A 25,047-nucleotide genomic window follows, 5' to 3' on the forward strand; every position below is an offset into this window, starting at 1 on the left:
TTTACTAATTTTACACGCATTTCTATCAAAAGAACTTAAAAGAAACAATTTTACAGAATATTTAAAGAAAACAAATTGTTTAGAATATTATTTATTAGATATCTTCTGTCTTTATATAAATATTTGTGACATGCTAAGTTGCAGCTCCATCTCAGCAGTTCATAATGCTATCAAAGGATTTCAACACCAGTTTATTTTTTTCTGAAACAGTCCGACTACATAACTACAGTTTTTTATAAAGTAGGCAATGACCATAACTGATAAAGTCAAATTAGAATTTTATTCCTACATACTTAAAATAAAAATATATAGGTATAATTCTAGGGTTGTTATATTGGAAAGAATGATACCCTTTCAAGTGTGCATGCGTTTGGTCATTAGTTGGTATCTGTATCGTATATAGGCTCTCTGTATATATTTCCGCAGAATTCGTTTCCGCCTCTAAAATGCTAACTTAGTGCTGACACCCTTTAAATACGTAAATATAGTGTGTCCGACGAAGACAAAAACAGGAACATACGAGATGTCGTAACTGGTACAGTTTTACAACACCTTGCCAAAATTAAAAGAATTCACCTGTACATATACATATATTTCCTGAAAAGTGTATGTATGTTTGCATCAAAAGTTCTTCAGACTCGCACCATCACAAGAATCGTTCTGTATTGAATACAATTAACGTAATAATTCAGTTTTCAACTATAAACTTAATTTTAAAAACAAAAAAACGTTCTACGGTTTGACTACTGTAAAACGGTAATTAAAGTGTAAAGACAAGGAAACTCTGAGAACCCTTTTACGTATAAGAGAAAGAAACGTTAACAAATTAGACTTGATGTTAAACAAAAACTTTTATGCTGGAGAAGGTAAATAACACAAAGTCAATGAATTCGATTTTTTAGTAGCAAATCAGTGCATCACATGTTAAAGTTTAAAATTTTACATTTAAATAATGAATAATAACGACAATAAAATTAGTGTCCTGTGTCCTTTTCTACATACAGTAAGAGATCGACTTGAAAGCAAAAATAGTCAAATATCCCTAAATATTACGTATTTAAAATTAAATGACAAAATAGAATCACGTGAAGACGGCAAGAACCAAAGAATAGCACAAGGAGAATGAAAAAGTGAAGAAAAAGCTAAGGAAAAATGCTAAATGATAAATATTGGAAATACCCAAAATTCACAAAAATGGAAAAATTATTTATAATCTTGTAGTGTAATAACTATTACCGTAATAAAACACAATGTTTAAAATTAGAAAGAAATAATTTTTCCTATGTCTATAGTCTTACTAATTTATTAATTAGAATGTAACTAGGTAAACGGATTTTGTAAACTGAGTGTTATCCTGTTGGATTTAAAATATTGTTAAAATTCATTGATTCATCTTAATTAAGTAATTTTAAAAACATAGGTACTCAAGGCAAACGTACCCACTGTACATAATTGATACTTGCATCCTAATGTCTCACAGTAGTATTAATGGTGGCCTATCTATTTCAAAAAAATACTACACAAGTTTCATGGGTTGCATAATCTGCATATCCCATAATAATGACTGTTTTTTTCCCACATAAATTTTACCAAATTATTTACCGTCAAAATGTGGTTGTACTAAAATGATATAATCTTTCCGGAAATGTGACGCTTCTGAAAAAAAATGTTCAGGGACGATAAAATATCACTATGTGTATACTCATCCAATTTTAAAAAATTGAATTAAATCTTGCACCGGAAAATCTTAGTCACTCATGTAATCATAACTTCTGAGTATGAGAGAATGAACCACATTATAAATTATGCAGTCAATTTCTCTAATCTACTTTAAGTGGTGAAAACGCTCAAAATTCTGGAATATGTAATTTAGTTATAATATAATTATCCATATTTGAAAAAATATAAGATCAGACCGATGTTCGAATAATTGATTTAGTAAGACTTTTATAAACTGGGCACTGAATTTAACAGGTAACTTAAGAAAAAAAATTAAAGTATCTTTTGCCTGTAATTAAATTAGCTCTTACAAACGGACGTCCAAATTTGGTATTACTCAAACATTATAAGGTACGTAATTGATATTTATATTATTTTATAAAATATCACGCTGTAACGAAACCAGTTCAAATGTCAAGCGCCACATTACTGATAACATTTTGCCCCATATTTGCCCCTGCTTTGTCACGGAAAAATCGTGCGCTCGACGGTAATCGATTTACAGTTCATTCAAACTTCGCGCCTCTCAATTCATGTAATCCGGTGTTTCCTTCACAAACTTAAAACAATATTCTTTGAAATTTACAAACTTGGAATAATACAAAATAAATCATTGCATTGTTTTTAATGTACAAACAGTTATTAACTTTTGAAAATAATTAAAGTTCTGTTAAAGAAAGACTGCTTTTGATCAACTTCGTACTTCAGAATATTCCCGACGCATAGCGACACCGCCCGATTGTCAATAAAACCAAAGAAAACGCAAATAAGTCAGCTGTATTGACTCTCAAGTGACGTGCGAGTTTGAACAACAAATTATCATCTTGAACAAAATTGTTGTGATATTATATCTTCAGTAAAATGAAGATACTTATTCTGGTAGCACTTGTGGCACTTTTCGGTAAGTTTCATTCTTTACTATCATCGATCAGATCGGCTTTGTTATTGTTTATATTTTTGACATTTCTCGCTAATTACTCCAATGCGTTTTTTGTTTTGTGATTATTTTGCAATCTTCTTAAGTATTTATCAAATCGGTCTTCAAAACCAATCAATCGATGACCTTGAAACTGCATTAAACTATCTAATGATGTATTTGTCTTGACAATGACTCATGCACTCATGCTTCCATGTCAAACATGTGTTTGAAAATTCGTTAACCAGGGTGATTCCCTCAATTTCCTGTTTTTAACTGATAATTTAATGTGTATGAGGTACAGTGTCGTGATAAACAAAGTCTTTGTGTTGAATTATTCGCAACGTGAACTTTGGCAGCCATACAATATTTATTTACGTTTCTGTAATCTAAAATTAGATTGGAATGTTTACGCCTTGTAGGACCTTTTAGTTGTTATCGTTATAAAATATTTTTTAAGAGAAAACAGTGACGAGTCACAGTCAGGCATGGCTGAGTCACAAATTGAGCTTTGATACAAGCACGAAGGAATCGTTTATGCGATGGATTGAAAAATTCACTTTCGCCTGGAAAGAATAAGGAGGGGAAAATAAGCATAAAGATGAGGTTGAAATGGTTCGTTAAGCGAAAGAAGTAAAACGAATTTAAGAGTAATCCATACCACCTTTCAAGAAAACAATATCTACAGGTTCTGCTTGTTATCGACTTCAGACTTTTGCTTTACTTGTAAAAATATAAGGTTCTGTTTAAAAAATGTTACCATGTTCAAGTTGTTTGGAATTTAATTAGACAATTTGCATAATTTTATTTAAGACTATACAAGATCATAGACCAGGCAGCCATGAAACAGTTAAACCAGTTTTTATTGTTTACTATCTTTGAACTCCAGAATTCCATTCAGATGTGCGTTTTTTCGAATTTACCATATACACTTTTTTTTTTAATTCTAACAAAATTTCATTAAGCCAGGGTTTGACAAAATTAACTTTCGAACAGAAAGTATTCAGCTCTGAAATTTTAAAAGAGTTCAGTTTTTATGGCAATAAATGAGTAATCAGCGATAAAATTGTTTCTAGCTTGATACTACATGTTTAGATACAGTATTTTTTTGTATGAATTTACGTAGTCTACAAACAAGATATGTAAGTAGGTTTTATCTCGCATGACCACATTTACTTTCAAAATACAAACATCACTACATTAAGCCAATATTTACTAATTTAATATTTGGTTGATAATTTTCCTTAAAACTTTTTTTTTTTTCTACTTCAATATGAACTGAATGCTGAAATTTATGTTCCCTTTTCCATTTGTTTTTCAAAGTGATCCGAGATCTATTTTTAAGTGATCTAAGAGCCAATTTGTAGAATATTGTATTGAGATTAAGTTAATCACGCATTTAATGAGGCGTTTAGCGACATCTGATTGGCGTAGAGTCGGTCACGTGGTACTTTAATGCCGCATTAAAAATTAATGGCAATCAAATATTTAATTGAGCTTTCGTAAATCTGCCCTAAATGTGGCTAACACAACATTATGTATGATGGCATAATTCTTGCTGCAGGTTTATCAGGCTGAGGGTAAATCAAATAGAGTACGTTTGCATGCTATAATTCCGCAGTCAATAACTTTGTAAGCAAATATAATCTAATCTGAATTATAATATAAACCTTGCCTTCAGCTTAGCGAAACGTGTAGGTTTCAGTACACTAGTGGTTGATATAGATACAAAATGCTGTGAATCCGGCGTATATTATTTATTATTTTCCAGACTTGCTTGTCATACCTGCATCTGTATAAACGGTACTTCAGTTGAAATAGCTGATTGCATTTTAGAATTGTTTATCTTGATTATCATACAATAATATTTTTCTTTATTATTAATCTTTATACGATAATGTTAGATTTTTGCTTATCAATAAGAACACCACTTGAACTGTATTCATGACTCATGAGGTAGTACCGAAGAGAAACTTTCAAAATTGGAACTGGAGTATGTTTATGCAATTGTGGTTATACTTCTTGAGCGTGCAAGACACTGGACCATAAAAGGTTCTTGCAAGGTTTCTTACAGGGTCATTAGGTGTAGAGGATGTCTGCCTTTCAGTTTCTTCCAGTTGAGTTGTAGATCACAGAATTGTTCATAACTTTCTTAGTTTTATACTGTTTGCCTCACTAAAAACCGATTCGTCTTCTTTACGTATTAAACATATATCGAGTAGTTTACTTTGATATTCGCATCGATTTATCGGAAAAAATATTTACAGACATGACTGTGACACACCTAAATAATTTGAAAATATAAATTTACTCTGATACGGAGGATAATTTGAACTATCCAACTTCAAAAATATACTTGATCCCTAATAATTGCAGTGAGTAATCGAAAATATTGACAACGTTTGTGTCTATTCAAACGATGAAACACGTTCCGAATTATTTAATTAATTTAATGACAAAATATAAGCCCCGCCCACCCGCCCTATCTCAATTGTGATGATATTTTTATTATTTCTCTAGAAGAAACCGTGTTATTTGGAGAATACAATGTATATTAAGAAAAAATTAAATCCAAAGATAAACCCCACCCATACCTGCCTTGATCTAAATAATGAAGTTTTCATTCCATATTCCGTTACAAAAATTTACCATGTTAGACGCCTTTTAAGTTTCTAAGAATGAAAAAATCATCATAATTGAGAACGGGTGGGTGAACGGGGTTTATATTTTGCCTTTTTTTCTTAATATACATAGTATTTTTTGAACAACGCGATACTCAAAGACGTGCTTTTAATTACTTGTAAAGAAATAAGTATTTTGCAGTTAAGCTCAAGTTAAGCTTGATCCACGGCGAATAAAAAAATCATCACAATTGAGATAGGGCTGGTGGACGGGCTTACATTTTGCCTTTTTGTTTTAATATGTGTAGACTTCTTTTCACAACATCAAACTTAAAATATGCCTAAAATGGTAAATTTTAATTTTGTCATTTTCTTCTTCATTGTTTTCATATTAATAATTTATTGCACATTACTTCTTTTCCATATATCTGAGTTATCTGACATGTCGCAGTAAATTCGGGCACACTGTGTACTGTAACTCAACACCTGGTTGCAATAGAAAGTTGAACAGAACCATAAAGAAATGGTCTAAGTTTATTTAGACAAACTGTGTTACAATACGTCCTTAGCTTACGCACGGGAAGTTAAAATTATAAATTTGCCATACAGTACAATATACCTACGATTTTAATAAAAAGAAAGAAATATTACAAATTACCAGCAAAAAAGTGCATTTTTATGTAACTCGCCAGGTGAAATCTACATATCTATATTTATTTTGATAAAAAAGCCAACATTTTGAAAGTTTATTTTAGACAGTACAAAATTCGGTTACTTTGAAGTTCTGTACACACAGTTATTGCGAACATCATAAATCACTGATTAGAATTCATGTAGAATTACAAATAGGCAATGTTTGTTTTTTATGCATAATGTAGTATCTAAATCTATAAGTCCATTTAATTTTTTTTTTCCTGTGAGCATGTCTCAATTTTTGGAGGAATTTAATAATATACAATAATACAGTTTTTATTCAATATTTATGCATTTACGAATATTTCCCAAGTGTAATCTAGGGAAGTGTTGTAATAGGTTCCATTTGACAAATGTGAAATCGATTTACAGTTATGATGTGAACAGCAAGATATTAATTAAAAAAAATGTGCAAAATAATACGCTTTCTACCTGTCGTCGGTTCTTTTCTTCTTCTCCACCAAAAAATCGATAACAACTTTTCTAAGAATTATTAAATAGTTCAAAAAAGTGAAGTTTTACAGGAAGTTAAGTTTTTTTTACAGAGAATTAAAAGTAATAAATGTTAAACAGACATATTTGTGTTTCTATCTAAATAACTTTAATATATTTTTTTAATTATTTATAGTGTTATTGAGTTTTCTAGTAGGAATTTTCAAGTGAACTTTGAAACCGCCGCAAAATGCGGAACCACATGCGCGACGGGCTTAAGCCACGCCTACTTTGACTCAAAGTTGGTTACTTTTCTAATACTACAACCGTTGATTTTCCCCTAGATCTCAGCTGATTAAAACGGTCAGTTTATGTAACATAACATAATTTATTTGAAGGAAGAATGAACAAAAAAACGAGCAAAACTCAGTCGAAAGGCTAAAACGCAATTGTTGCAAACGTAATCTGCGGACAACAAAGTCTGCTGCTGTTAAATAAAAAAGATTAATGACAAGCAGGCGTACCAGTTCTACCACACTAATGCCCCACAGCACCAAAGGTCCATTTTTCGTTCATATTATTTTAATTGTCGAAACCAGTATATTTATACAATAAATTGTTTCATTTATGTTTATCTTCATATATATTTCACTGGTTGTTATCTTTTATATTTAGTAATGTCATTGACTTTTAAATTTATAATATATCTTGTTTTTTTTAACTTTCTCAGTTTTCTCTTCTTTTTTTTAAATACTTCTACAAGATATGACTATAAAAGCAACTGAACTAAAAACGAGTTCCGAGTCGCTAGTTAATGAAATATTCTTGTACCCTTTATATTTGTTACATTTTGAATGCCAATAAAAATAACCAATTATCTCGTGTTTATTTATTTATTTTTTTTTCTATAATTACATGCGAAAATAGCAAAACAATTACATTATTTAAAAATATATATAAGGCTCTTCCAGATACCTTTAAAAAATACATGTTCTATTAACAACAATAAAAATAGTTATAATATAGTTAATTATCATTCTTTGCATCAAAGTAATAGTAGTTATTCAAGCCATAATGTATTGACGGTTCTAGACTGAATCACTATTTCCATTTAACCTGAAAGGAAGAAAAAATACCACAGTACCTTGATAAAAAATTGTTCTCTGTATCTTTGATTAAACGAGTTCAAAACAATTTTCTCTAAAAGCATTCAAAATATACAAACGATTTTTTCTATGTAACATTGCATATGTGTAGTTAATGTCATTATTAATAATCAGTAGGCGGAAATTTATCTTACGGATGCAATTCCCCAGTTGAAGCAAGGTGTGTTTTACGGCGAGTAGCGGGGACGCTTTGATCTGGTCCACAAGGTCGTAGCCAGTGCGTCGCTAGGAGTGGTTACAGCTTGTTAAAAAACTACTTCTATATTACTATATTACTTCAAAAAACAATACTCGATGCCCTTTTTAATTTTTCAAACACAGGACCACAGATTTGTGATCTTGAAATGTTATATTATGTTGATATAGTCCAAAAGAAAAATATATTTGTAATCAAACTATCGTCGCAACAGCACTGGATCTAGCGTATGAAACACAATTCCGCCCGTTGTTAATAATGCTAATGAGTAATGACAAAATATCTTGAAAGATATAACACCTGACGATTAAAAATAAGTTCTAAATTATTTTTTTACACGCTTAAAAAATAATTTCAATAAAAATTCAATTTACACGATGTTTAAAATTAAGGCCAACGACACATCTTGTCCTTCATGCAAGGCCAACTGTTTCACAGTAATAGCTTCTTGGTACAAGAAGAGTTATTTTTTAAATGTCAGTTGTAATGCAGTTCTGTGCGTATCCTAGCTGAGATTTTTCTACAGAGTATCACGTTATGTCTATCCTTTATTTCATTAACACTCGTTCAGAATCTATACCAACTCAAGTTTTTATTGAAAAAATTATTTTGATCACTTTCGACTAAGATGTCGAGTACAACTGTAACATTACTGTGTCAATTTTTTCAATTTATTTTGGTTAAATGGAGGTCTAAACATGACTAAAATATCTACGTAATTATAATTACGTATAAGGGTATTTCAAACATTGTCGTTTAATCCAGTTTCTAGAGGACGAATAATAAAATTACCCAGTTAACAAAAATGAATGTTTTGCTAGTACCTTCATTATGTCAACTTAGCTACTACCAACACTTAAAGTACAAAAAGTGAGAAGTCATGTGAGCTATTGTCATTAGTTATGTTGGCGATCCTTTGAGAGTGCGAGTGGGTTTGATTTTAATGTTTCAGTCTACTGCGGGTGGTGCTCAAATAATCAACAATTGACAAACGCCAGTAAAAATTAGATTTTTTTCTTTGAAAGGTAATCTCATTCCGAAGTCATCCACTTTACGATCATATTTTTCTGGATTTGTGAGATGCAACACTGTTAAACAATCGCCCCTACAAATGCTGCATTTGTTGTTCGTCTCTGTACATTTTTCGTGCTTTTATCGATATTTTAGTATTAAAAAAAAAAAACAAATTAGTAATTTAACGTTAAATATTAAATTTTGTATTTTCGAATCCTGCGTTTTAGCTTAAACAGTAGCACTAAGTTTCATGTGTAGTGACAAAATCCATGACATTTAGTCACTGTATAACCAACTTTGTGGCCTCTTCGCCTTCAAAAAACAAGTATCAGGTTTATAAATACTAAAGAATTGTATAATATTCGTGTAAGCTGACATTAATTATTCTTGTATGTTATTTATTCTTTTCAGAATAATTGAGATCTTTAAAATTGGAGAAAATAACAAGTTAGGTTTACTCGGAATAGTGTGTCGAAAATATTTCATAAATTTTCCGTCTGCATAAACTTTTCTGGATGTAACTGAATCTGTATCTATTTGTGTAATCTTAATAGTGCGAAATAAAAATTCCACAAGCCTGTTATTGAAAAATATCATCATTTCTACTAGCAACAATTTTAATCACCTACTTTCATTTACAGCTGCCACAAGTGGAGTCTTTGTTCCACCTCGCCCAGGACACAAACGGCTATTAGACTCAAAAGAATGCACTTGGGGACCTTCATACTGGTGTCAAAACATAACGTAAGTAGCTTATAAATTCATAAAAGAAGATACCTGAATGTAATTCTGGGAAAATCCTTGTAACTTGGTGTTGTTATCTGCACATCTACTTCGTGGATATTTATGGAAATCAATTAATTCCTAAGGCTATCATGAGTAAACACTTCACATTTACTCTTCTAATTGTTTGTTTAAGCTTTAGCGAACTGCAGTTACATAACCCTGCAAATACAATTTTAAATAAAACTAAGTTTCATAATGAATCGCTATTAAAAATGCACAGCATAATGTTTCCTGTGCTGCGGTTTACAAAAAGTACACAACATTTTCATGAACCAGTGTGTAACGTGACGTGAATTCACGCTTCAAGCTTACGCGTTAGATACAGTACTTACACGACTACGTTTTTGATATATGTTATTTAGTCGTTATACTTAACAAAAGAGTTCAACAATAATAAAAGACCTTATTGAATTAAATTGTAACCCATCCTTGTACTTTCCATATCTTTCTAATAAATTTTTATAGGACGGCGGCTGGTTGCCATGCCGTGAAACACTGTATTCAAACAGTGTGGCTTTACCGGCAATTGCCACCAGACACTTCCAGTATTTGTCAAACGTGTCTGGACATGGTAAAGCAAGCCAGAGACCAACTGGAGAGCAACGAAACACAAGTAATTTCGTGTGACCATTTTTTAGTCATTTTCACATTTCATGCTTTATAGGAACTGATCAAAGAGGTGTTTGAAGGGTCATGTGCTCTTTTACACTTCAAAACAATCGTCAAAGAATGTGACAGAATCGTAGACGAATTTACTCCTGAATTAATCGAAACTCTAGCCTCAGAAATGGATCCTCAAGTTGTTTGCTCAGTTGCGGGTTTGTGCAACAGCGAACGGGTCCATAAGCTGATAGAAGAAGAAAAAGCCGCTACAAATCAAAACGCGAAGACAGTGGGAACTTGTAATGGTTGTCACACTGTTGTTGGATTATTGGAAAATAAATTTGATAAGATGTCTAGGGATGAATTCTTGCAGGGTTTACTACAGGTAATATTTTTAACTGTAAGTACTTCGGTGTTATGTATTAAATTTAATAGGCGTGCAGAAACACTGGAAGTCTTTCTGATGGTTGCAGTAACATTATTATCACATACTTCAATGAGATTTACAACCACATGAAAGACAATTTTAATCCCAACGATTTCTGTCTGATGACCGGGGAATGTAGTGCTAAATTCCATACTCACACCAACGTGGAAATAACTCCGATTTCTCATATTGGTTACGTTCCAGTGGAGTACGTTTATCGTTTTTAAATGGTAATCTAAATTCTAATTACACGTTTTACAGAGGACAACAAGATGATTTACCGTGCGAGCTTTGCGAACAATTGGTTACTCATTTAAGAGACCTGTTAGTGGCAAACACTACAGAAGACGAATTCAAATTAGTCCTTGAAGGACTTTGTAAACAAACAAAATCTTTCAAAGATCAATGTCTTAGCTTAGTAGATGAATACTACACCGTTGTTTACAATTTCTTGGTTTCTGAACTGGATTCGAACGTTATTTGTACCATGATCGGTATCTGTCCACAAAATAACACCGAGAAGGTACCTCATTTTTCTTTCTTGGCATGATTTTGACTTAATTTTTTTAAGCTGCCTCCAATAATACCTCTTTTGCCTGTCCAGACTGCAGAAACTTTAGAAATCACTCCCGCTCCTGTCATTCGTATCAATATGGCCAAAGAAGAATCAAATGTCAAAGTCATGCAGAGCCCAGAACAAGCTCAACTGCCAATTGAACGTTTAATGCCACCACATACTCAAGAATTATACAATTCTCAGACCTGTGTATTCTGTGAATACTTCTTACATTATGTGCAACAATTCATGACTAGGCCTTCTACGGAGGTGCGTTCTACGTGATTTTGTTTTTGATCATGCTATACCTAATCCAATTTTAGGAAGAAATCAAGGAAGTGATTGAGAAAGCTTGCAGTAAACTACCTCGCAGCATTAACGAAACATGCGTACAATTCGTAGATGCGTATGAACCAGCACTAGTAGCAATTTTGGCACAGGAAATTGATCCTTCTCAAATTTGTCCTTTGATCAAAGCTTGCCCCTCGTCCAAAACTCAAGACGTAGAAGTTTTTATGCAACAAGAAAGCGACGGTTCCAAGTGTCCGTTGTGTCTGTTTGCAGTTTCAAAACTGGAAGAAATGGTGAAAGACAAAAAAACAGAGGTAAGAGGAATAATAGCGTTATTTGTAGAGGGTGCGACGAAAAAGATTGTTCCGAAAGAGACGACGTTTGAGAAACTAACAAAATTTAATGTACATATATATTTTTTAATAAAATCTAAAACCATGATTCTAGTCCACATATAACATGTTCTTAAGAGAGGTTTTCGTGTGTTTCAATAATTCTCTGCACGGTTGTGTTTATCCTACTTAAGTATGTACAACCCGTTGAAATTGTTGTTTTTGTGTAGGAAAGCATCAGGAACGCTCTTAACAAGCTATGTAATCACTTACCAACGGACCTCGCAGCTGAATGTAATGACTTTGTCAACACTTATACCAACGAGCTTGTAGAGTTACTTATTGCTGATCTAACTCCTCAAGAAGTTTGTGTTTATCTTAAACTATGCTCTGACAACAAACCACCAAGTGGTATTATTACCGGCGACACAAGTATGTTTTCGTTTAAAGTAAAAACAGAAATGATATAAATTGATTTTAGTGACAAATTTAATCACAGATGACACTGTCAACGGCATAAGTGTCCATGCTCCCATCACCGACAACCCAGAGTGTGTTCTTTGTGAATTCGTCATGAAGGAAATTCAAGACCAATTGAAAGATAACAATACAGAAGTCAGTATTTTACCGAGTCGGTTGTAGTTTCTTACTATACTCGTTTTAGGAAGCCATTAAGAGAGCTGTTCATAATATCTGCAGCGTAATGCCAAAGTCTATTGGCAAGGAGTGTAATCAATTTGTAGATGAATATGCAGACACCATTATCCAGCTATTGATTGAAGCAACCGTTCCTAGTGAGATATGTCGCATGATGCATATGTGCAGCGGCGAAGAACTAAAAAAAGCTAAAGGTTTATTATACAAAAACATCCTTAATCGCAGTATTATTAACAGGACATTATTTTAGTTGAAATTTTTGAATGCGCAATTTGCGAGAGTCTCGTCTATGCGGTCGAAAAAATTTTGAGCAATCCAAAAGTCGATCACAACGTTGAGCACGTGTTGAAAAAGGCGTGTCGTGCGTTACCTCACAAAGAACAAAAGAAGGTAAATCTGGATAAAATTAAGTAAATAAAACTAAATAAGACTTTCAGTGCAATGAAATTATCACCAAATATGGAAAAATGATCTACAATTTAGTCATACATTTGGCGGATAAGGGTTTGGTTTGTAGAGAAATTGGATTGTGTGCCAGTGATGTAGCTCGACCGAAAAGGAGCGCAGCTGTCGGATCGAAAAAATGTACGTGGGGTCCGAGCTACTGGTGTGCCAGTGATGAAAATGCAGACGCATGTGGAGCAGGGGTATATTCTAGTTTTTTTCTGTTTGAATAATATATTTACAAGTTTCATTTAGGCAAAGAAACACTGTCAAGAAAAAGTTTGGAAGGCGCAATCACGTCCAACCCCTGAAGGATCTCGGCGTAAAAGAAATTCCGTGCCCGGATCGAAGAAATGTACGTGGGGCCCGAGCTACTGGTGCGCCAGTAATGAAAATGCAGAAGGCTGTGGAGCAGGGGTATGTTTTAGGTCTTTTGGTTTTGTACATGTTAACAGTTCCACTTAGGCAAAGAAACACTGTCAAGAAAAAGTTTGGAAAGCAGAGTCACTTCCCACCTCTGAAGGATCTCGGCGCAAGAGGAGTACTTTGGTCGGATCGAAGAAATGTACGTGGGGTCCTAGCTACTGGTGTGCCAGTAATGAAAATGCTGAAGCTTGTGGAGCAGGGGTCTGTTCTATGTTTTTTCCTGTTTTTGTGTATATTAACAGTTTCATTTAGGCAAAGAAACACTGTCAAGAAAAAGTCTGGAAAGGGGAGACACGTCCAACCCCTGAAGGCTCTCGCCGTAAAAGGAGTAATTTAGTTGGATCAAAGAAATGTACGTGGGGTCCTAGCTACTGGTGTGCCAGTAATGAAAATGCTGAAGCTTGTGGAGCAGGGGTATGTTCTGTTTTTTCTGTTTTAGTATATATTAACAATTCCATTTAGGCAAAGAAACACTGTCAAGAAAAAGTCTGGCTGGCGGAGAGCCGTCCAACCCCTGAAGGATCTCGGCGTAAAAGGAGTAATTTGGTCGGAGGGGAGAAATGTACGTGGGGTCCTAGCTACTGGTGTGCCAGTAATGAAAATGCAGAAAAATGTGGAGCAGGGGTATGTTTTACGTTTGTTTTTTTGTGTGTATTAACAGTTTCATTTAGGCAAAGCAACACTGTCAAGAAAAAGTTTGGAAGGCGCAATCACGTCCAAGCGTGAGTACTCATTTTGTGTTTTTTATGTTTGTGTTTGAATACAGGTGATTCAAAAATGGCGTCTGAGAAAAATAAAAAAAATCTTACATCAATTTAACGTTTACTTATATTAGAAGCAAGTATCGATTTAGAAAAAAAGTCACAGATAAAACTTAACGACAAAGAAACGTCATTTGCGTCAAAATTTTCACAAGATTTGATTACTTTCTTTTACTCAATAGACAACCATAAGAACGTGTTGGAGTTGGTGCATCATTTTTTAATCAGCCTGTATATAAACACAAAAAATAAAACTATTACACAATGAACAAAGATAATTAACGTCTACATCTTATTTTCAGTCATAAGAAGGTGGCTAACGTCCTCAACAATTTAGTTATTAAAGACAATTTAATGTAGTTACTAAGAATACATTACATAATTATTCACCAAAGTTTGTTAATTTGTTAATAAAATTGAACTTAAATGTTTTAAACAACGTGAACACTTAAGTTGAGAGTTGGTAGTCACAGTTGGATTGTAGATTTTTTACTTACGCTAAATTGGTTTCTGATCGCCATAATGTGAAAGGAAAACTGTGATACGAATTAATTGTACTGATAATTTCTGTATTTAGTTTAACAATAAATCATGATTTTTGAACGAGTATTTATTATGTGGGAGCCATTGCATATGTATAGGGTACAGTTGGTTGAAATGGGTTGTTCATTAGAAGCCACTCTGCTAAGAATATTATAGGATCTACAGGCTTTCTTCGTACTAGGGTGGTTAAAGCGTTCAGCAGCGTCGGATTTACATACAAATTGCAATAGTCTTCTACTTTAAACTGATCTTGTATTATCGGTTCCAAGATACCTGCAAAAATGGGTTATAATCAACGCAAAAAAGCAAACTAATCAATATTAAATTGTTTTAACGTGGGTATAAAATATGTAGTACTTTATTATTAAACTTATAGCGTATAAAATATAAGTAATACTAATTTTAAGAATATTTATACCAAATCGTTGGAGACGAGAGGAGGTATTGTGGTACTGATATGATACCAAAAGGCATTTAAAAAAGTTGGCAAGTATAAAAGTTGCTGTCAAGACACGCCGTAAACCTAATTGGAATCACGTGTATTCGCCAAACTCAGGCAGACCTACTATTGACAATACAAACGGAGTTTTGTTTATCAGCTAGTCGTACTTATCATTGGTTCAATCATCAGAAAATGTCATCACTTTTACGTTTTGTGAAATAGAATAATTGATAAGATCCACAGTTATAGAATCAAACTTATGCAAAAATAAAGTTCGTGCCAATTAATCAAAGGAATTCAAATTATTGAATTATTAAAAGTATTGAAACAGGTATGCTTCAAGTTTGTTAATACCAAAGTTACAAAAAAATACAAATTACAGTCTCGAAAAAATTTAGGCTTGTTTTCGTGCTGTGATTCAAAACAGTAAGAAGGAGTGAAACAGATATACCACAAATTGGTTTTGAGCTCTACTATATAAGTGACTTTATTAACAGTTATATCTATGAAAGTCTCGTTTTGTACTGTTTTTGTCATGAACACTTTTTTTTATTAATAAATCGGGGATGGCTGTCCCTAAATATTTCACCAACATTTGACCGTCGTAAGACAACGATTTCTTATTAAATATTCAACTGAATTCATTATTTTCATTTAAAATCGAGCAAATTTCGCTCGCGCATAATGAAAATTAACTGCCCATTCACAATGGACATAAGGCATAACAAGTACATAAAGCTTACATAAATACATAAAGTTGAAACGATGGAAAACGTGTACCCCTGTTCACAGTGGACGAACGTAATTCTTATGCTTATGAACGTTTTATGTAATCCTTGTGTGCGTACACAAAGTTGAAACAAGTTCAACTTTGTGCACGAATTATGTCAAAATTATGTTAAAATCTAGGGACTTTTGAATGCTGCTATTGAATTCCCTTTGACAGTTGGCACTTGGCACTTCACACCTTTGATTATATGTATTATATAAATTATAATCAAAGCTTCACACTGCGAGTCTGTTCTGTACTGCGAGTTGTCAAGTTCGAATATCGTATGAAATTGTAGGTTAGATATTTTGATTGACTCAGTTTGAGGTTAGCCGTTTCTATGTTTAGCCAGGAGTTATTCCGTTCTGCGTTTGCGCAGTTTAACAATTCTTACAGAGTTCACTCTGTCCACTGTGAACGTAGATAAGCATAAGCCAGACACAGACCAAAAACGTAAATTATGTTATGCGCTCGTTCTTATGTCTTATGTCCATTGTACATGGGCAGTAACTGCCCATTCACAATGGACATAAGCCATAACAAGTACATAAAGCTTACATAAATACGTAAAGTTGAAACGATGGAAAACGTGTACCCCTGTTCACAGTGGACGAACGTAATTCTTATGCTTATGAACGTTTTATGTAATCCTTGTGTGCGTACACAAAGTTGAAATAAGTTCAACTTTGTGCACGAATTATGTCAAAATTATGTTAAAATCTAGGGACTTTTGAATGCTGCTATTGAATTCCCTTTGACAGTTGGTACTTGGCACTTCACACCTTTGATTATATTATATAAATTATAATCAAAGCTTCACACTGCGAGTCTGTTCTGTACTGCGAGTTGTTAAGTTCGAATATCGTATGAAATTGTAGGTTAGATATTTTTTTTTACTCAGTTTGAGGTTAGCCGTTTCTATGTTTGGCCGGGAGTTATTCCGTTCTGCGTTTGCGCAGTTTAACAATTCTTACAGAGTTCACTCTGTCCACTGTGAACGTAGATAAGCATAAGCCAGACACAGACCAAAAACGTAAATTATGTTATGCGCTTGTTCTTATGTCTTATGTCCATTGTGAATGGGCAGTAAGTCCCACAACTCATGTGAGTTACTGGTAGTGATCATTGTTCGAGCAGGACCCGATTTGAGCTGAATGCCTCGACTAGACGCACGGTTTCCTTGGCAACGGTGTAAACAAAACGTCTAAATGAGGCATGATTTGGTCTCCACTTTTATGAACCCTTCAGCAACGTATCATGTATCCAAGACACAACATCTTTTGATGTAAGTTTTGATACATTTTATACAAACGGAGCGAGATAAAAAAAATTAGAACATCCACGGACAGTCAGCTGATAAACATAGCATAACTGTCTTGTTAAAATAATAAATCCGTATCGGTATGATCGTGCGTCAAACAAACTTGTTTGTGGAGGACGGAATGGCATTTTCAGATCAGTGGTGCCAACTAGACGTACTTATCTCACAGTCTACAGCAACTAAAAAAGTTTTCAGTTATACGAAATTAATTATTATCATTCGTAATTTTTTGTCTGCTAATTCCTTCCACCAATTTTGTTTCAAACGGTTAGTCTAGAATTTCACATACGGAGTGTTCCCACAATCAGATGGTGGGAGACTACTTTTACTTCTTAGGTTTATTATTCATTAAAGGTCTTAATTATTCTGTTAAAATTCTTTTGTGTTCACACTGTACAAACCAAAAAACCACTCTATTTATGCACTAAACTGTACATAGGTAATACCTAGGAACCTAACTAGGTATCTTGTGGTATAAATTGTTTTCTTTTTTCTTTATTCATAAAAAGTATATGAGAACAAAAGTCATTACGACCTGTGTTTAAACCTGATTACAGTTTGTTTCGCTCTGGTAGTGAGTCAAAGTGGTTGTTTTCTTTTACCGCCTATAGAGTTTTTATGGTGTTAATTTTCATTTCAAAACTTGTTGGTATTTAGACTGGCTTTAGTTTTATTGTAAAACACTACAATATCAGTGACAAAAAAAAGTGATGGTACAATTAATGTGTCATTCTGACAAGTTAGTACAAATTGATGTCTGAACAATAATACCAGGTGATGATAAATGATGATGAAAAGTGGATCTTTGCATTTTCAGTGTTCATAGATTCGGATAAGAACAAGAGGAACATCTTACTTTCATAGTCGCCTTTAAATTCTGATTTGTAAAGATATAGAGAGGAAGTTCTTAACATGTAAAATTGTTGGAATTTTCTTCGTACTGTAAAAGAATCCCAAACAGAGATTTATTCGTATTTGTAACTGTTATTTTTGACGAATTTTGGAGATGAGGCAAGGAAACAGTCACTTGAGTTCACCACTCAGTCAAATTATTATTAATACTATAAACAACACCTTTTGTTCTGAATTCTTCATATGACCTGACCTGACACTTAAACTTAATATAATTTTGTTTCAAAATATTTTTAATCGGAACATTGATTAAACATAGCCGACGACCAAATATTTTTATATCAGAAGTGTTGCAACTAAAATTTACCTTCAATTGTACAAACTGAGAACAACTAAGTATGTTAAAAAATGATCTAACTTTATTATATGCAGTTATATATACTTACATATTTAAATAATTATGTACATTATTATTAGACTGTCTTTACATTTTTCTTAGAGCCCTATAAGTTTGCAAAAAAATAAAAGTTGCACAAAGAAATTTGAAAATATTTCCTAGAAAAGACAAAACTGACTGCCATGAAATCTTTCCAACTCTTTAAAGTTGTTGTGAACATGGTAAATTGCAGTGGCGGCTCGTGCCCTCTTGAAATGGGGACACACAATTTGATTGTTGAGTTAAATATGAAGATATAAAACAGGCTGTTATTACTAATTCATAGGCGAAATTGTGTGACGGAAATAAACATAAAAATACAGCTGAATACAGCGACTAGACACACGGTTTCCATAGCAACGGTGTAAGTAAACAAAACGTCTAAATGAGGCATGATTTGGTCTCCGCTTTTATCAGCACTTTGGCAATGTATCATATCCAAGACACAACCTCTTTAGATGTAAGTTTTGTTACATTTTATACAAATGGAGCGAGATCAAAAAAATTAGTTTTGATAATTATGAATATGACACAAATGTATGTCCATTGTGTTTGTAGACGTTGTAATTTGGGGGGGGGGGGCGCACCAGCCACCCCTAGTAAATTGTTAATCAAAACTTATCTGTTTATTTCCTCCAAAACATTCATGACGTCATCAAAATTGTAAGTGATAAATCCTATCTAAAATGAACAAAATACATACTATATGTCTACTTTTACGACATCAATATTTATATTTAAGGAAAAATTAAAATTTAATAGAAAAACAAAATCTGACCCAATTCTCCTTAAATTTAACACACGCTTTGAGGTTAATTTATGAAATAATTATGCATTCGTTTCGTGTGGTTGATTAATTTACTGATATTTTTGCTTCTCGAGCTTAAGCTAATGAAGTTTGTAATAGGATACATCCAGTAAAATGCTACTTTTATGTTTTCTTGACGTTTCATATCCTTTAGCGTATCCGTTTCCATTATCTATCTGTCGTCCGTCTACGTCAGTTTTTATTGAAAAGATAATAGGCCCAATTCAGAATCAAACCCGTTAAAATTTAAAAGTTGTTAAAAAATAAACAGCCAATCAGATTTACGGATTTAACTCGTTACTATGGAAATTTGCAATTTAACACCCTTTAAATTTAACAACTTTGATTCAGAATTGCCCCTATTATCCGAAACTATCAAATCGATTGTTGCAGTTTTATATGAATGTTGTAGATGACAAAAAGGTATAACTAAAACTTTCTTACTCTCCTGAATAATTTTGGACCTTTTTTTTGTTTTAATATATTGGCATTCTCTTTAATATACAGGGTGTCCCAGAATTCGCGCCATTCCCGTGAATGACATGTTCCCTGTCCCGAACTGTGCCGTAATTCGCAAAAAGAATTGTCCAGGCTTTAACCGTGTGAGAACTGGAAGGCGATTAAGTTGACCAATAGAGAGGCTGCTTTTATATCCGAACGTTTCTATGTTCAAAGTTACCTATGCCAAGAACAAAAAATCGGGTAATACTAAAGTTGAATGAATTTTTTTCGAATCCCCCTCCGTCAACAAAAGGAAACAGAAGTGTGGTTATAAATTTAATCATTTTGACAATTGTTTGTCATAAACTGTCACGAAGTTCATCACTGACCTGAACAGACGCTTCTGCCCCCAAAGATGACTGATTAATGTACACAGAGACGTCAAGGTTTACTTTAAGGCAAGTAGCATGGCACAGAAGTTATTTCTGCTGCCATTCTAGTTAAATTGTGTTTAACTGGGCTGTACATGTCATAAGAGAAGCTGTTTCATTTCATCGTAGGCAAATAATACATTTATTACTATTCTACATAGAGTAGCTACCGAAGAGCAGGTATTAGAAGTCATTTTCTTAGAGCCCCGTGAATAATGTGTTGTTCTTTTTAACGAAAATTAGTACATTTTCAGAATGCATCATATGCCTGATATTAAGTTTATCGTTATTTCTAAAAAAGAGTACCACATGTCCATTCAAAGAACGTTATTAAGTGTATTTAAACATAAATATCGCTTTTGATTAATCAGTGATTATGATTTTCAATAAACAGTATCAATTTTTACTGAACAGCTTTGTTGCTGATACCTAATCTAAGCAACGAAAAAATAGACGAGACTCCACTTCTCTGGTGTATTAAGATCATAGGTATCTGCTGTGGTGTCAATCATGTGGGGGAGATACTGAAAACTGAGACTTATTCAAGAATAATATTGATGTTGCACATGATGATTTAAGACAGTTTCTTTAAAGTTGTGAGTACATACTTTCTAGAGATTGAAAAGATACGAATAAAAATTATAACAATAGTTGCAATTTTTTTTAAGAACAATACAAACAATTTATGGAGAATGTACACGCTATGCAGCCACTGCTGTGCGCGAATATACAGGTCTTTTCCCCAATCATCGGCTCCTTGACCAGCATGTGTTTCGTCGTTTGTTGCATCCAGCAAAAGAAGATGGATCTTTTCAGCCTATGCGGAAAGCCGTGCTGGGGCTCCACGGATTATACGCACAGACGGTGAAGAACAAGTGGCACAAATGATTGGATGCTCAAGATCGATCATGCATCGTATCCTTACAGAGAAAAATCTGCATCCTTACTATTGACGAAAGTGCAGCATCTGCGACGAGCCGACTGCGCGACGAGTGCATGTTGCTATATGGTTACTGCGACAAAATGAACTAAATCCTGATTTTTCACGGCACATTCTTTTCGCCGACGAATGTTGATTTTCCCGAAAAGGAATATTTAATGCGCACAATTCACTTCTGGGCAAACGAAAATCCACATTTCGCTAACGTGAGAGCATATCAAGAGCAATACTATTAATCTATGGGCTGGAATCGTTGTACTGTAACGTTATTAAACAATGTGCTCAAAATGACCACCATTAACTTCAATGCAAGTTCTAGCTCGTTGAATTATGTTGTGTTGTGTATTATGTAACATCTCAGGAGTAACTGTAGCGTAGGCTTCGTGCAGTCTCTCTTCCAGTTCTTCTAACATATCTAGGGGTTCTCTATATACGTAATTTTTAATTTGATTCCAAAAAAAAGTCCAAAGCAGAAAGGTCTAGAGATCTAGGAGGCCAGATATTAGTACTGCCACGCCCAATCCACCTATGACGATACTCTTTTCAATGTTCGTCGTACAAGTATCGAATTATGTGGAGGAGCGCCGTCGTGCTGAAACCACATATTCCGCCGTACATTCAAAGGAACGTCTTCCAACAATGCCGGAAGCTCTAGTCGTAGAAAATTAGCATATGCATCCCCATTAAGGCGATCAGGTAATCTGATAATTTTATCAGATGCATTAAAATTTTTACCACAGTAGTACCAATGATTCCAGCCCATAGATTAATAGTAAATCGCTCCTGATATGCTCTCACCCTAGTGAGATGTGGATTTTCGTGTGCCCAGAAATGCCAATTGTGTGCATTAAACATTCCTTCTCGGGAAAATGAACATTCGTCGGTGAAAAGAATGCGCCGTGTAAAATCAGGATTTAGTTCATTTTGTCGCAGTAACCATTGAGCGTCGCGGGTAGTCGGTTGGTCGCAGATGCTGCACTCTCGTGTAATGGTAAGGATGCAGTCTTCTCTCTTGAAGGATACGATGAGTGGTCGATCTTGAACATCCACTAATTTGCGCTACGTAGAGGACACTTCTCCTAGGATCCGCTTCCATGTTTCCTAACACTTGCTCTTCAGCACCTACACGTACATTCCGTGGAGCCCCAGCACGGCCTTTCCGACTAGGTTGAAAAGATCTTCTCTTGCTCGATGTAACAATCGGTGAAACACATGTTGGTCTGGGTGCCGACGATTATTCACGGGGCTCTAAGAAAATGACTTCTAATACCTGCTCTTCGGTAGCTACTCTATGTAGAATAGTAATAAATGTATTATTTGCCTACGATGAAATGAAACAGCTTCTCTTATGACATGTACAGCCCAGTTAAACACAATTTAACTAGAATGGCAGCAGAAATAACTTCTGTCCCATGCTACTTGCCTTAAAGTAAACCTTGACGTCTCTGTGTACATTAATCAGTCATCTTTAGCGCAGAAGCGTCTCTTCAGGTCAGTGATAAACTTCGTGACAGTTTATGACAAACAATTGTCAAAATGATTAAATTTATAACCACACTTCTGTTTCCTTTTGTTGACGGAGGGGGATTCGGAAAAAATTCATTCAACTTTAGTATTACCCGATTTTTTGTTCTTGGCATAGGTAACTTTGAACATAGAAACGTTCGGATATAAAAGCAGCCTCTCTATTGGTCAATTTAATCGCCTTCCAGTTCTCACACGGTTAAAGCCTGGACAATTCTTTTTGCGAATTACGGCACAGTTCGGGACAGGGAACATGTCATTTACGGGAATGGCGCGAATTCTGGGACACCCTGTATTCTTGAACAAACTTTATTCCCTAAAAGGGACAAAATATTTTAGTACAATGCATAAAATAAAATTACAGTTATCCTATCTATTAAACAAAAAAAGTATTATGTATCGAAATTTTTACTCTAAAATTAAATAAAAATATCTTGAAACTTCCTGAAAGGTAATTAAAAGTTAAGACACGAACATTAATGATGGTGCACATTTTAAGATAATTTGTACATTTTTATCCCTCGATTTTTATATTATTAAAATAGTATCAAGTGCGCAGAAATGAAGAAGTTACAGTAACGATTAGATAATTTTAAACATCTTCCATAAAACATTACATTTCGTTATTGTTGACTATTTAATATTAAAATAATAATATTACTTCAATAAAATTATTTCCAAAAAAGTCTACATTCATTTGGAAAGTTTTTGGAAGTTATTTTATTAGGTATACACTGATCCACAAAAACCGACCACCCTGAATTATTTAAATTGTTTCTATTACTTTCTTAAATTAAATTAAAATCTGTAACAGTTGTTCTTTAATAAAATAACAGTCACTAGTTAAATTAATAATTGTCAATCTGGTTTTGGGGAATATTTTAAGTCGGCCGTTTTTTTGCCAATCAGTGTATTACAACACTGATTCAGTAATGTTATACTTACAAAAAAGTTAGAAAGTAGGAGCGGTATAAGTTTAAAATGGAACATTCTGAACGTTGAATTATTCGTGTCAGAATTGAGATTTCGCACAAGTAATACGTACTGTTTGGATAAAAGTATCTGGTCTCCCTGTTTGCATCTTTAAGATTTTCCGAAGCATGTAGAGCGTCTGGAATATCTATGTGCATGCCGAATCGTTTTTTTACATTAAGTGGCAAAAACCACTCAGCTTGAAGTGTCTTGTAAGGACCCACCAACGACTTCCATTTTTCCACCGCGTTTAATCTAGCCATAGATAAGACTAAAAGAGGTCCCATGCTCACCGAAACCACCATGTTCGGAAATGAAGGACATCCATAATGTTGAGCGTAAATTTCTGCGACTTGTTCAGGTGTTAAATGTAGCGTTCTTTGCTGAAATTAGGACGATTACTTTATTAACAGGTTTAAATTAATTGTTTCACACTTGGATTATCATCGGTGCAATCACTAAAATTGTTTTTCACTTTTTAAAATTAATTGCTATTGAGTAAGAAACATCGACGGTTAAATAAAAAGATTAAAAGGACGATTAAATTTGTAAAGCGTTTCTTTTTAGTGATTGGTGTCAGCTTCATATTGTAATTAGTTGTTACCAAGTGTATACAGCGATTCGTCGGATCTACTTTCACACTATTTTTTATGCATTAATGAACGTATAAAGCAGATGTAATTACGTGTCATTAACAAGGCGATCAAAAGATTAACAATAATTGTGAAAGTGATGATAAATTAGGTACTGATAGGAGTCTTAACACTCCGGAATGTGGAGATGCGAACGCTTTGTACAATTTCAACATTTATGCTGAATATTATTAAAATATTTGAAAGTCTGACACCATTTTTTATACACTTACGGCAACCACGGTAAACCCGTTATCAAGAACTGTCTTTAGCACAACATCTTTATAAATCATTGCTTCTGGTTTAATGATAGCTATAGTTCTTTGATACTTTTCTTCTTCGCAGGAAATTGTTGACGGGCTAGATATTGTAGGTAAGGCAAATCCTAAAATTGGCGCAAAATGGCCATAGTCGAAGTCCCCTTCGCATAGTGTTCTTGCTGTTGTTGCAGGCGACAAGTAATGAATTGTGTCTCCTGGCCATTGGTCATCGGTTGTTACACTTTGATCCTTGAATTAAATTATTTATTTAAATTATTCTGGCGCATCCACCAAAATTTATGCGACACTTCGTTGGTCATTGTTACAAGTACGCAAATACTTACAATAGGAGGGACTCTTGAACTCGTATCAGTTGTGGTGGGACTCCCTATAGTGCTTAATTTTTGACGATTATCCATTTTTTCAATAGTCTTTTAATGGATGTCAAAGTCAAATAATTTTGAGATTATTTTTCATCTAGTTGTCATAGAGTGTGTAATCATGATATTTTTTTTTTTTTTTAGTTGGGGATAGTGTAAGCACATGTGTACAAAAAATGGTGCAGTAACTCTAGAACACGTTACTGTTTATTGTTGTGTACATATATGATTTTATAAAAAAAAAAACAGAACAAAT

The 25,047-nt window shown here is 33.8% G+C and overlaps 2 protein-coding genes across 2 annotated transcripts; one reads left to right on the top strand and one right to left on the bottom strand.

Annotated features, from left to right (window-relative positions):
- Positions 1 to 2,463: 2,463 nt before the first annotated feature.
- Positions 2,464 to 14,643, top strand: LOC135126942 (uncharacterized). Its single transcript, XM_064053186.1, has 19 exons — positions 2,464 to 2,620; positions 9,399 to 9,501; positions 10,009 to 10,156; positions 10,208 to 10,531; positions 10,582 to 10,781; positions 10,835 to 11,096; positions 11,145 to 11,399; positions 11,453 to 11,734; positions 11,983 to 12,184; positions 12,234 to 12,367; positions 12,417 to 12,603; positions 12,660 to 12,799; positions 12,847 to 13,056; positions 13,109 to 13,270; positions 13,319 to 13,480; positions 13,532 to 13,693; positions 13,742 to 13,903; positions 13,951 to 14,001; positions 14,343 to 14,643. The coding sequence occupies exons 1-19, from the start codon at positions 2,581 to 2,583 to the stop codon at positions 14,346 to 14,348; spliced, it is 3,192 nt and encodes a 1,063-aa protein (XP_063909256.1). The 5' UTR covers positions 2,464 to 2,580; the 3' UTR covers positions 14,349 to 14,643.
- Positions 14,443 to 24,868, bottom strand: LOC135126943 (nucleoside diphosphate kinase homolog 5-like). Its single transcript, XM_064053187.1, has 4 exons — positions 24,756 to 24,868; positions 24,385 to 24,660; positions 23,593 to 23,902; positions 14,443 to 14,856 (listed from the first exon to the last, which is right to left on the bottom strand). The coding sequence occupies exons 1-4, from the start codon at positions 24,828 to 24,830 to the stop codon at positions 14,654 to 14,656; spliced, it is 864 nt and encodes a 287-aa protein (XP_063909257.1). The 5' UTR covers positions 24,831 to 24,868; the 3' UTR covers positions 14,443 to 14,653.
- Positions 24,869 to 25,047: the final 179 nt, after the last annotated feature.

This window comes from Zophobas morio, unplaced genomic scaffold (genome assembly GCF_036711695.1).
Source record: "Zophobas morio isolate AGI-343-1 ecotype UQ-CSIRO unplaced genomic scaffold, CSIRO_AGI_Zmor_V1 ptg000011l, whole genome shotgun sequence".
Taxonomy (NCBI): domain Eukaryota; kingdom Metazoa; phylum Arthropoda; class Insecta; order Coleoptera; family Tenebrionidae; genus Zophobas; species Zophobas morio.

What these genes read in the sequence shown, in the direction of transcription:
- LOC135126943 (XM_064053187.1), bottom strand. Translation starts at nt 24,830, where the DNA reads ATGGATAATCGTCAAAAATTAAGCACTATAGGGAGTCCCACCACAACT. An exon ending in GTTCAAGAGTCCCTCCTATT is followed by an intron (nt 24,661 to 24,755) that starts GTAAGTATTTGC and finishes ATTTAATTCAAG; the next exon opens with GATCAAAGTGTAACAACCGA. An exon ending in ACGGGTTTACCGTGGTTGCC is followed by an intron (nt 23,903 to 24,384) that starts GTAAGTGTATAA and finishes TCCTAATTTCAG; the next exon opens with CAAAGAACGCTACATTTAAC.
- LOC135126942 (XM_064053186.1), top strand. Translation starts at nt 2,581, where the DNA reads ATGAAGATACTTATTCTGGTAGCACTTGTGGCACTTTTCG. An exon ending in AGCACTTGTGGCACTTTTCG is followed by an intron (nt 2,621 to 9,398) that starts GTAAGTTTCATT and finishes TTTCATTTACAG; the next exon opens with CTGCCACAAGTGGAGTCTTT. An exon ending in TGACTAGGCCTTCTACGGAG is followed by an intron (nt 11,400 to 11,452) that starts GTGCGTTCTACG and finishes ATCCAATTTTAG; the next exon opens with GAAGAAATCAAGGAAGTGAT.